Raw genomic sequence first — 13,611 nt, forward strand, 5'->3', positions numbered from 1 at the left:
ATGGCTCCCAAATGCAGATGGCTCCCAAATGCAGATGGCTGCCCCATAGAAGAAATGAATTCTGCTGTTATACTGATCAACCATACATGACAGCAGTTCAGGCAGAGTGGAGGCTCAATGAAACTATTTCACTTTGTGATTACAAAATCTCTGTCCCACACCCATCCATTTCCTTAGGCTTTTTAATTCTGTATTAGGAATATAATTACACTGTAGTGACAGACACAGCTTTGCAGAGTTCTACTAGCTTCAAAAGACATTTCATATATTTGAAGCTTCTCCCTGCCCCCAACCAAAAAAGCCTCTTTACAGGCCGTCATATGTTTGCGATGGGCCAACCACGTTTATAAATTAAAAATGTATATGCAACACAGAAGGTATTCCCCTGGCTGTCAACACACAAAAAGGATACACAAGCAATGAAATAGTTAAAACACAGCACACTGTATTACACATAAAATGTTTCTCATTTCAAGTTTATTAAAACTTTAGCAGTACAAATGATCCAGGTTTTATATTATCAAAAGACCAAACTGAAGTCCACATTAAAAAAAAAGGTGTTCCCCAAAATGTCTCAAACTTTGAGACAGAATGGAAACAACAAGTCCATAGCTCATCCACGTCTGTCTTCATCTGTTCCAGGACTTGATTCGTGATCAGACTTTTTATCCTTACGATGGGCATGGTCTCTTTCCTGACTCTTTGATTTTTGGTTAATTTCTTTTTCTAGTGAGGATCTAGTCTTCTCTTTTTCCCTACTCCTGTGTGTAGATGATTTTTTTAATTCTCTATCCTTACTGCTTTGTCTTCTCTTTGACTCTGGACTTTTATCCTGATCTCTACTAGCCTTTTTATCTTTATTGGTCTCAGGGCTACTACTTTCACGGCTTTTTGAACGCTTCTTCCTTTGGCTTTCAGAGTCATTTTTCTTATGTGAACTTCTACTTTCTCTGTTCAGATACTTCTCTTTGTTTCTGCTTTGACTTTCTTCTCTTTCACGGCTCCTTGAGTCTCTCCTCCTCTTATTCTCTTTTCCTTTAGATTTTTCTGGTGTGCCTTTTCTCTCTCTACTTCTTGATCTTCCTTTTCTTTTTGCTTCTTTATCTTCATTTTTTGAATGCTCTCTACTTCTACTCCGGTCTCTCTCTCTACTTCTAGATCTGGCTCTCTTCCCTTTGTCTCTGCTTCTGCTTCGTTCTCTTGCTTTACTATTCGAACTATGTTTTCCTTTAGTCTGCTCACGTTCTTTGCTCCTTGATTTTCCATGTTTCTCCCTGTCTTTGCTTTTACTGTGATCTTGTTCATTACTTTTTGATCCTGCACTTTTACACCTCTCCTTACTTCTGCTCCTTTCTTTCTCTCTCCCTCTGGAATCATGGTGCTTGTCTTTACCTCTCTCATGATCCCTCTCTTTGCTTCTCGATCTCACTCTCTTTTCTTCATGTCTGTTGTGCTTAGTGTCTCTCTCTCTGCTCTTTGATTTCTCTTTGCTTTTGCTCCGGCTTTTAGATTTAGCTCTTTTCTTGGCCTTGTTTTTATTATGCTTATCATCTTTTTCTGAATTCCTCCTTGTCTCTCTGTCTTTACTACTAGATTTGTGGTCTTTTGTCTTCTTCTCCTTTTCCCCTCTTCTGTTTGGACTCTCAGAGACTTGTCTGTGGTCTGATACTTTTCTCTCCTTTCCTCTCCCAGGGCTTTTTTGAGCATCTTTCTTATTTTCATTTACTTCACCCCTTGGAAAAAGAAAAATATTTATTTTTAAATCTTTTGAACGAAAATAACTTCACTACTGAAATTGTTAATCATCGCATGAAGTTAAATTTGTATTATGACATCTACATTAATGGCTATGCAGTTACCATAACCATAAAGAGGGGTGATTTAAAAGGGATAGAGCAAAGATAGCAACGAGAGAACTACACCAAAATCATATATTCTGAGAATAAAAAAAATTCACTGTGATACAACAGATCAGAAAATAGGCACCACTGTATTCTAGACAGAAATTCCAACGTACATAGGAAAAAGCAGTGTCTTACTTGTCTCCCTTTATCCATCTTTCTCCACTGGAAACTCTCATTCTTTGAGCTCTTTGCATTTCCTGCCTCCAATGTGGAGGAGTCTCACTGCGTCTGAAGCGATCCCTTGACCTGGATCTGGAAGGTGTCCGATAGCGCTTGAGAAGGCAAAAAAGAAAGAATGTTAGATATAACAGAGTTTAACAGTAGGCAAGATGTGTCATACTTCTGGGGTGAGATTCTGAGTTGCGCCTACCAGAAATGCAGCACAGAACTCAGCCCACCAGAAAAAGAGGCAACAGTGGATTTATGTCATCTTTACATCACCTACACTCTGGGCTGCTCTGGGAGCCAGACTGGTTGCTAGCATAAATTGTGAGAGCTGGCATAATTTACAACATTCCTCCCACAGTCTGCCAATGGACTGCTCCACAACTTACAGTAACTGACAATTCACATAGCTGTCTCAGGCTACAAGGACTCTCCTATATCTGACATGCCCCTCCCATCCCCACTACTAGGGTTTAGGGTGGAGGGAATCCTCAGAAGATAGTCTGCAGCTGTCTTCCTCAGTTACTCTCCCTTGACTGGATCCAGGGCTTTTAGAGCCAGTTTACATTGCTCCAGTCCCATTACCAGCAAGTAGGGGAGAATCTCACCAATGGACTGCAGTCAAACTTCATAGTAAAAGTACTGAAACTGAAGGTAACACCTGTATAACATTATCTGAAAAAAAACAGTTAGTTAAGAAATATAAAAACTTGCAAAGCAGTCTCAACCACATTTTTTTGTTGCATCCTGCTATTGAATTTTGATATGCAAAGTATCTTGGTTCAAATCTACCACCCTTTGTAAACTAGAATATTTCCCTCCTGAAAATCAATTCAGCTTTCCAGCACTTTATTAAGGCCTCTCACTAACGTAAAAGGTTAAAGAACCATTTCATTTTAAATCCCCATTTTCACTCACTAATAGCTTCCTCAAAAAATATATTTTTTCCCCCCATACATTTCTCGTGCTTACTCTCTGAGCCAAGAAGCAGCTTTCTTTGCAAGTTTGGGAAAAATGCCTTTTTGGAGTTAAGAGTGCAGGGCGTGGAGAGAGAAAGGGAGCAGTTTGAGGGGCATTTTTTTATTAAAAATGTTTCATCTGGTTTACTGCATTCAAGTAACTCAAAAGTGGCTTTATTTTCAAAAATATGCTCAGCATATAGAGAGTTCTGGAAGGAATGCAATCTGAGCCATATTCGGAAACAAACGAACACACAAGCACTTGAAAATTATGTACTGAATGACTAGGGCTCCTAGGCACTATAGAATTACAAAAATAATACACTTACATTTTGTATTCAGTTAAAATGGATACCTCAAATGATTGATCAAATATCCACACCGCAGTCTCAGAAATTCCAAAAGACCTTAAATGAGTTTTATGTAAGAGCCAGGTATTATTATTATTCTTTGAAAGAGAATTGTTGGGCTTGAACCTGAAAATCTTTTAGATATTAAATCAAGTTTAAAGAACTTTTTTCATGAGAATGAATACTGCTCACCCTTGTCCTGCAATGAAAACTCCCCGTAACATTTTGCAAAGCATCACCAGAGCAATAGTTTACAAATTTTTTACCATTAGCTTTAAAATTTAAGGGCTATTGCAAATGTTCATTATTGTAGGCCAGGCCTGACATGAGTAACTGGACATGGGTGAGGCCTCATTTCTTGAAAGGCAGAATTAGGGAGGTGAGTGGATCAGCAGGCTGGAAACAGAATGTTTGTACTAGCTAAGATAAAGGACAACACTCAGGAAACCATTTACAATGGCCAAGATTACCTCATTATATGTTCCTGGCTTAAGAGTAAGTTATGCATGGGCAGAGCATGCTGTACAGGGATTGGTTCCTACAAAGTGACTAAACCAATCCCAAAATGCATGGACGCAACGTATAGAAAACACAATGTAATGTGTAAATGTACATAAAAGAAGAAGTTTCTGTGAACTTTGGATGTGTGGATGCCCTGTACCCATTCCCTACACTTCAGCCTGATCAATTCAAGTGTAGTTTGATTGTATGCCAATAAAGAAAACTCACTGAAGCGTTCAGAGTTGAGCTGAGTTCATGGGACCCAAGCGGATAGGGTCTCAGGGGCTACTGAGTGGATAAGGTCTCAGACGCCACCCCAACATACCATTAAGTGGATAAGGTCTCACGTTCTGGCCTGCTTTTACCATTATTTCAATTAGGCTTGCTTTCAGCTGAAATGATGATAAAAATGGATTCAGCCATTGATGCTGAATCTATATTTGAGCTCCCACAAATCCAGCTGATCTAGGATTAGTATCAGTGGGAATGTTTTTTCTTCATTTTCCCTAGTATAGATGCTGCCTCATTGTCACAGTATAGAGTACAACAGAAACCCCCAACCTGATTTAACCATCTAACTTCAGTGGACTTTATTAAAATTTAATCATGAGAAAATAATTTACTTGGAATTTTGTTATTTAGGATTATTGTTATTACAGATTCCTATTCTGAATCTCAAATCTCTGGCACCTGACAGGTCGGAACTAGGTTGTTTTTCTGAGCCATGTTTTCTGCTGGTGCCTGTCTGTAACTTTTTTTTTTTTAAATATTAAAAATCGTTCCAGATACATTCCTAGAGAGTTTTCTGTTCTCTATAAAGGGGAATTTTCTTTGAAGGAAGCAGCTGTTTTTCTGAAGATATATACAGATAAGAAGATTATCACTCACTTTTCCCTCAGAGTTGGGGATTGTGTGGGCTTTGCTACTTTTATATATATTAAAAGTATTTTTTTTCCAAATGAGCAGAGCAGTGGAGTTGCTGAACACTGGAACCATCAGGCAGGAAGGCATGCACTTCCTAGCAGTTGGTGGCTCAACAACTCAGAGCTTTGACCTACACACAATTTTACCCATCATGCATCCAGGTATGAAATTCAGAGTAAGTGACCTATTACAACTAAACACTATTTCTCAAACCAATATTAAAGCAATTTGGAAAATGCTTACCAATCTCTTCCACTAAACTCCAACACTGAGCATGACAAATTAATGTTACTTTTTCATGGGACCACTGACAAACTCAGATTTTGCCAGTGGTATTTAAGATTTTACAGTTTATTCCAAATGATTAACAACTCATGCTTTTGAACTTTCAAGTAATTTGGGTGAGCAAAACAGATGTAGTTTTCTTTTAAAAACTTCAACAATAAAAATAAAATTTTCTTTTAAATGTATTTAGTGAGCAATACTGGCTAGTGCACAGACCAGGGGGAGCAGAGTCAGAACTACTGGATTCTATACCCAACCCTACTACTGTCTCATTATATGATTAAATCACTTAACCTCAATGCCTTACTCTGCCAATCTGTAAAATGGGCATAATACCGCCCTTCCTCTCTCCCAAGAGCGATGTGAAATTGCTTTGAGATCCTCAGATGATATGTGCTATAAAAGTGCAAATCGTCACCAAGGCTGGGTTTTTTTGTTTGTTTGTTTTGTTTCTTTGTTTACACTTACCCTTGGTCCTCTTCCTTTTATTTTCCTTCCAGATCTGGTCACTAAAAGCCTTCTCTGGTATGACGACTGGGAATTTGATGGATTACTAAAAAATGAAGAGAACTGATGCTGTCTATTACATTGTTTTAAAAATTGTGGAGAGAGAAAGACCGGAAAAGATCATTTAGACAGACTCCACTACTATTTTGGATTGGGTCTTTTGCAAATTAAAAGAAGTCAGTCCAAATGAAAAGAAATTCTCACTCTCCAGCCAGTTCAGATAATAACTAATGGTCATCACTTCACTACTTTAAATATCATCCTATTCATAGTATAAAAAAGGCATACAACGTTTAAAAAAATCCCTTTAGGGGCAGATAGGAGAAGAAGTGTTCCCTTACACATTTTTGGAAAAGACTTGGCATAGGAACATCTCAATACACGTACATGCCAAAACAAAGTCACTGTGTCATCATAATATAAGCCTGCCCTTTCCTCATTCCTATCGTTCATCATTCTGCCTAAATTTGTTCTAAGTTCTTAAGGATAGGAACCTGGTCTCTTTAAACATTTCTGCAATGTATCTAAGCACTCTTTCGGGTGCTGCAAAAATAAATAATAATTTGCAGTGGAATTACAGCTTGTGAAATGTTCCAGGGACAGCCATAAGGAGTGAACAACTCTGTTTAGCCTCAGGATAGGTATTGTACCATTATGGCTTGTGCTGTACAAGATTGACTACACTAACTGACCAGTGTGCTCCAACCTTGATCTGGAGAGAGAACTTATAAGGCTGAGATTCATCTGCCTGGTCCAATGGAACTCCCTCCCACAAGATAATATTGAAGCCAAGAGCACAGTAAGAGAATCATGCACATATATCAAGAACAATAGATATACTTTTTATCTTGTCTAGTACAGGGAGTACAAATCTCTGTAAAGTAAACCACTAACTGCATGTGGGCAGGAATGTATTTCCTATATGGGCAGTTTATTTCATAACTATCCATTATAATGTTTCTTGCACTTGTCTCAGAAATTTCTGTACTGGCTATAGTCAGTAATAAGATTCTAGAAAATATTAACTATTGGTCTGATAAGGTATGGCAGAAAGAATCAGTGTCCAATTTAAGGTGGTTCATCAGAAACTGAACTGAGAAACATAATATTTCATATGAGCGACTAAACTGTAATATGGTGCTGAATTTCCACTTGATACTAATGAGTCAAGGCGTGTGAGGTAATATCTTTTACTGGACCAACTTCTGGTGGAGAGAGAAGCATGGGGGCCATACAGAGCTCTCCTTCAGATCTGGGAAAGGTCTCAAGAACTCTGTGTGGCATGAAAGCTGCTCTCTCTCACTAAGAGAAGTTGGTCCAATAAAAGATATTACATCACCCACCTTGTCTCTCTAATTTCCTGGGACCAACACAGCTACAACTATGCTGCATACAACCCTTGATACTAAAGCAGTGAACTACCCTTGAAGTGAAAGGCTCCATATACTGTTTGTAAATCCCCAGAGCCAGCCATCTCAAGTGGAAACTGTATTTGTAAGTCAGTGCTTAAATTTTCCTCTATTCCTTCTTACATTATTTTCCTTGTAAAATTCCCTTAAAATGTATCATTGTAATATCCACACTACTCACCTTTAAAAACAATAACATTTTATGAAATCTGAAGTGTCACTGCTCATAACGTGCCAGTGGTTAAGCACCACATGGGAAACCTGTACTTCACCTATGAATCTAAAAGTACTGACTTGATCACACCATTGTCAGTGTGCAGTCCCACTCAAACATATGTAAGCTTACCTCTCTCTTTCCTTCTCCCTGCTCTTCCTTTCTTTTTCTTTTTCATCTATTTTAGGAGGACTTTTTCTCATGAGGAACCTGTTTTCTGGTACAGGAGGGATCTCCTCGGGACGGACAGTAGACAGTGGCTGTGCTTCAGGGTTTTCATCTTCACTTTCATTGGATGAGCTTTATTTATACACAAACAAAAAGCTATCAATCCTTCAGTTTTAAATATTTGTGTACTTTAGATTTGGGCTTTCTAGGAAAGGTCTCTCAACCTGTCTATACTTAAGTACTTCAGAAGCGTTGTCAACTGAAGATACACACAGAAAAAAGAGGAATTATTTACTTGGTCATCAGAGCAATTTAGAAAAGGTCTGAGTTCTGCAGGTTATACTTAATGGTCTTTGTAGTAGTAATAAAAAAAATCTAGCTAAGGCACAAAAATCTGAAAGTTATCAACCCAAGCACTTACAGATATTTGAAAGTATTTACACACATAAAATAAAGGCTAAGGCTTCAAAAACAGCAGCCATTTTGCTCCCATGAGGTCTTCACTCAGAGATGTATATTATGTATGTATTCCTAACTGACATTATAAAAGATTTTTAACCAATGATTTTTTAATACATACAGTGAATTGCTAAATATACTTATATTGTATCTTTAGATTAGAGCTGGTTGTAAATTTTCTGAGGAGCCTGAGCGTCCACGGTCTGTAGCTCTGAGCGCAGCCCTGCCATGCCAGGGCTTCCAGGCTCCCTTCCGTGGAGCTGGGAGCATGGAAGCCCCAAGAGTCCAGCTCCTAGCTCCACAGCCACAAGCCTGAAAACCCTGAGAACCTTGGCTCATAGTCCTTCCAGGGTACCTGCCACTGAGACGGGAACCTGGAGGTCCTGGTATGGGCTTCCAGGGTCTGTGACTCTAGGGCAGGCACACAATGCAGACTGCCCTGGACTGGGAACCCCAGGGCTTCCAGACTCCTGGGCCAGCTGGCTCCATGGGCTGCCTGACTTTGAATGAAATCAAATTTCCAAATACCAAAATTTCTCACAAATTGAAAGTTTCAGCCAACTCTACTTTAGAAGAAACGGAGTTTGGAAAATTTATATAAAAAAGGTCACGTTCAGATTGTGTGTTTGAATATAAAACTACGAGGAATTGTATAATTATTTGTTGGAATCTAAAGGGAGCATGAGAAAAGTGAGTGCATTTAGATGGTAAGATACATGAAGCTGAGGCTGGTCTGAAGAATAGTACTGCTGTAACAGATGATTTCCTCGATTTTTAGTGGTTGCGCTGAAAGAAAACATACTTGTACAACTTTACCTCTAAGTCAGATTTTTGCATGGGAATACTGTAGTAAACTGGGGGTAACATTTTCAGAAGCAACCAAGTGACTTAAGAGCCTAAAGTTACATTGCCTTTTAAGGAGACTTTAGTGTGCTTGGGTAAGATTTTCAAAAGCACCTGACAGGTTTAACTTTGGCACCTGATTTTTGAGAAGTTATTACAAGTTACACATCAGTAAATTAAGGTGTTAACACATTTGAGCTTTAATTTTGTTCGTTTTAGACCTGTATGCTCCTCATCATACGTTATAAAAGTCTCACTCTGTATAAATTAATTCAAAGTTAATGAATATAAAAATGAGTCAAGGCATTAACTTTACAATGTGCAATTTTAGAAATCAACACATGAAAATCTCAATCCAAACTACACAAGTGGCTCTTGTTACATACACTGGCAATAATGTATAGTACTAAAGCAGGAAAACTGAAGTCATTTACAAAAAAAAGAATCAAGGAGCCTGCAATCCTCACACACCTAACTGGTGCTAGTTCAAACAGACATGTACCAAAGAACATTATATATGTGCAAAAATTGAAGTGATCTTATTCAAAGAAATTTCCTACATCAAGACCAAAACAAGAAAGTAGCTAGCTGAAAACATTTATTTTTCTACAACATATGTACTAACATATATTAAGTTTTACATTTACATTTTTAACAAAAAGCAATATGTACTGGTTCCAAAAGTCTTTTAGAATAGCAAAATAATCCTACCTTTTCTTACTTTTCTTTCTCTTTTTCTTTTCCTTCTTATGTTTTCTAGAATTTTTCTTGTGTTTCTTTTTTCTCTTTTTAGGTTTCTCTTCAGAAACACTTTCAGAATCAGATGATGAATCAGAAGAAGATTTTGAATCACTTGAACTTTCTGAATCACTGGATGAGGACGACGACTTGTGTCTTTTCCTCTCTTCTTTCTTGGCTATAAATCAAAGTTACAAAGACATACATTTAGATGTCAAACAGTTCCACTGAAAGCTCAGAATAGACAATTCTATCTAATATCTCCCAAACTTCCTAAATAATTCTGACACAATACTTTATCTTGTAACTAAAGTCATTATGGTAAATACATAAAAAAGATTTGGTGGAAAATATTTTTGTCATACAAATAATGGAGAAATTTTTAAAACAATACATAATAGCCCATTTATTTTAATTTATTTTAAATTACAAAGAAAAATTTTATTACCAACTGTAAACTCTCAGTAATGCTTAGCACTTTAATTGTACTAAAATATTACTTCTTTTTAGCAGCAATCTTACATTAAAAATATAACACAGAATGAAAAGTCTTAAGGAATTTGTTCTCTAGTTTCCAGTATTAACATGATCTCAGACAATCTATTCTATTGAAACCTAATTAAACCAGTTTGATAGCAGCAGCAGATGACCTAGGCTGATCCACTTAGCAGCTAGTTCAGCATGAAATACCATAGATTTGAGAAGACCCAAGAAAAAGATAATAATTCTTAAGTGAAACTGAGCTCAGAAAATAGAAGTGACCCTCAGAGCTCATCATTTTTCCACAAAAATATGCCAAGAAGTATGATGGTGCAAGCCAACTACTAATTGCGTCAGGTTAGAAAGAAACCTCCACTATGGGTAGGTTTTTCCACAATTATCCACTATAAAGTTCCTTGCACCTTCCTCAACAGTCCATGAAAGGATACCGGGCTCGATGGACCATTAATCTGATATTGTATGCCAGTTTCTATGTCTTATCATATCCTTGGCCTCTAAATGAAAAAGAGTTCAGTGCCACTTTTGGAGGCAGATATCAAGTCCATTAGGGCCTGGATTGAGAACCTAATTTCTTAACTTTGACAGTATGTGAAGCAGGTCTCATTAAAAAGGAGATGATGATGGCAAAAGTAGTAGTGTAAAAGACAATTTTAAAACAATATAATGTATTTCATCCTTTCATCAATCAATAAAAAATAAAAAGGATGTCTCAACTAGATATATTAATCAATTCAATCCAAGCTATTCTCCAGCCAGACTTGTCCCCACCTCTCCAAAAGACTGTCAAAATAGGGGAGTTGTAGGATATTTTCAGACTCTGGAACATCATTATAATTGACTAATACAATTAGTTTTAAGTTTTATCCCCCCCAACACCCACACCCACAGGAAAACATCACTGGCTATAGGACAGTTTTGTATGGTAAAAGGCTCAATCTCAGGCACTAGAGAAGACAAGAAATGCCAAAAGAAATTTTTTAAAAAAATGAATCCCCACTGTGTCTGTAGAAAACTGCATTTAAGCAGAAAGTTTGTTATGATCTTAAAATCAGACTTCAGAGTCAAAGAAGGATTTTAAATTTGAATACGACTCCCAGCTGGGATCATGTTCGTCTACTTAAACAGTTATTGAGAGCTACCTTAGAAGTTAATTAATCAGTTTCACTACTGGTTTATGCTGATTTCAGCTGGCATACCCCAATGTATAGAAAATGGAATGTCTGCTTGGTACAAGTTATAGAGGCAAAAAGCAGCCTCAAACTTCCTTCTAAGGCAGGGTTGTTTGCAAAGGGGGAGGCAGGAGCACAAAAATGTGGGCACAGGAAGTCAGTACAGCTGGAAAGTGGTTGCTGCTACCTCAGAAGAAGACATGGTTGGGATGTGCACCAACTCAGTGAATCCCTTCTGAAGCTGCAAACTAAAACATTGCCTCCTCTGGAAGGAGCCATGAGAAAGAGCACCAAAAGAAGCCACCGAGGTGAGCCGAGCACAGGGGCTTTGATAGTGCAGAGAGGCGTAATCCGTACCTAGCTATGGTGGAATAAAATCTGGTTATAAAACGAATATTGAGCTAATACGCTGGAGTAGCTGTTCTTCAGAAAAATGGCCACAATTCCACAAAATATAGCCTCAACTTTCTTCACTGCAGGTTTACAACCCCATGGAGGTTGAAATGACTGGAGCTCCACAGTTCAACAGAAGCGAGCCCCTCAACAGCTCTAAATAACTAAAGGCTGACAACCAGCTTCTTTCCTGTGAAGCTCCTTAATTCTGCAGAAATGAAGTTGTAGAGAAACTCCACTCCAACAGAGACCTCTGTTGGCAGCCCCAGACAACTTGAAGCTTTTGTGTATCCAGAGAACTTAAGAACAATGAGTGGGTTTTACTGGGTTCAATCTTTTAACTCAAACCATGTACTGGAAGTTATATACTAGTTATTTTGAAAATGAAATGGGAACTCAGTTAATTCCATATTTCAAGTAGAACCACTAGACAGTGGTCAGAAGGAGAGGACTACCTCTATGTACAGAGCTAGAGGAGGTGAAGAACTTCTCTTGAACTAGCGTATACCTGGAAATCCCCCTTAGATGGGTATAAACTGCTAATTCAGGAGCAGTGTATTCATTCTGGAAATTAACAACAACTTTAGGTCCTTCAAACGACTCAGCTGTCATTAATAAAATGTCTGTCTTTTGACTGAGTTCCACGATCATAGTCACAGATATAAGTGATCAGAGCAGGGGTTGTCATGTTCAGCCCTCAAGCTGGGCTGGTTCGGTTTTGTTTGTTTGTTTTTTTTATAAAAGAGGTGATAATCCTAAAAAAACGGAAAAAATAATAAATACCATTCAGATATTCACATCTATAGTCTCCTGCCCAGTCATTTATCTATGCTAACTACCTCTTCTACCCAAAGGAGGGGATATAAAGAGAACAGTTACTCCCCCTTTCCCCATCCATTAAACAGAAGGGCAAGCCAAGTCAACAGCACACTCATTTTTGAAAAGGTGTAATTTTGGGGACCTGCAAGACAGCAACACACAGAGAGAACAAATCTCTCTGACCCAATTCAGTTTCACATGTTTTAGGCCTAAAGGTTGTACAGTCAGTGGATTATTCAACCAGTAGCTAAGACAGGATTGCCATTTGTTTTCCAATTATTATTACACCATCCTGACAGATCATAAGCGTTGGAGGCAGCTGTATCCCAACAATTATCAACTGCAGAAAGTGTATATAGAATCCAGTATGATGGACGTCATGGAAGCAAAGGCAACTTACTTCTCCAGTATCGATGCATCACCTGTAATGAGAGGTTAGTATTTCTCACTACATTAAGCTTTTTAATGTTATCACAGAAAAGTCTGTTCTGATCTGGACTGGAATAACCAAATCAGTGGGGACAGATCCACATCTGGAAGGCAAAGCATCTCTGGTTGAGTTTCAGCCAACTTCCATCACATACTCTTGATGTGCTGGGGGAACTTCAGGTTATTGTTTGCAAGTTGGACACGACCCTCATGGCTAGCAAGATCAAGTAGACAGACACTGTGTTTGCTGTTGGCAGTGCGTGTTAATTCTTTCTAATGAAGGGCAAGATGCCTCTGTTTCTCATATGAGCAGTAATTAGGCTACTGATAACCATCCCTTCATCTAAACACTCTTACTACCACCTTGTCTCAAATATACCTTTTCTGGATAAAGTCATTGAGGCATGCAGTAATGAGACAGTCAATCCAGTTTCTGATTGGTTATATTTGGCTGACTCTTCAATTGCCCTCTAGTGATGGAAGCAACAATTTCAAAAGCTGTCTGGATGGGCGGGTAAGATCACTGAAGCGGTTCTGCTCTTTCAGAGAAATACCAGATGGTGGTGTTGGCTTGCTGGTCCAATGGCTTTCCAGAGGAATTCTGCAGGTCCAATGGCTTTCTAGAGGAATTTATATTGAGGTGCTACATGTACACTGGTGAAATGCAACTATTTTTTTCATTGCATGCAGACTGGGTGCTCTCTTTGCTTTTTCAGTGCCTGGCTGAGACAGTGACTTGGATGACAGCAAGCTGGTGAAGCTGAATCCAGACAGCAATGAGATGGCTATTCACTGCAGAGAAGCTTCTAGACCAGCTGACGGGCATGGTATTTTGCCCCTGAATTTGCTCATCCTAAACAAGGGGGTTTGCAAT

At 38.4% G+C, this 13,611-nt stretch overlaps 1 protein-coding gene across 4 annotated transcripts in view; it reads right to left on the bottom strand.

The window, feature by feature from the left end:
• Positions 1-448: 448 nt before the first annotated feature.
• The window catches only part of PPIG (peptidylprolyl isomerase G), a 38,235-nt gene continuing 25,072 nt past the window's right edge, over positions 449-13,611 (bottom strand). For all 4 annotated transcript variants that reach the window (XM_039494593.1, XM_039494595.1, XM_039494592.1 and 1 more), the window contains 5 exons: positions 9,400-9,604; positions 7,351-7,518; positions 5,557-5,641; positions 2,040-2,176; positions 449-1,733 (listed from right to left, as the gene is read on the bottom strand). In XM_039494593.1, coding sequence (XP_039350527.1) covers positions 614-1,733; positions 2,040-2,176; positions 5,557-5,641; positions 7,351-7,518; positions 9,400-9,604 — 1,715 coding nt within the window. In that variant the 3' untranslated portion in view covers positions 449-613. The remainder of the gene's footprint in view (positions 1,734-2,039; positions 2,177-5,556; positions 5,642-7,350; positions 7,519-9,399; positions 9,605-13,611) is intronic.

Source organism: Mauremys reevesii, linkage group 11 (assembly GCF_016161935.1).
Source record: "Mauremys reevesii isolate NIE-2019 linkage group 11, ASM1616193v1, whole genome shotgun sequence".
Classification (NCBI taxonomy): Eukaryota; Metazoa; Chordata; order Testudines; family Geoemydidae; genus Mauremys; species Mauremys reevesii.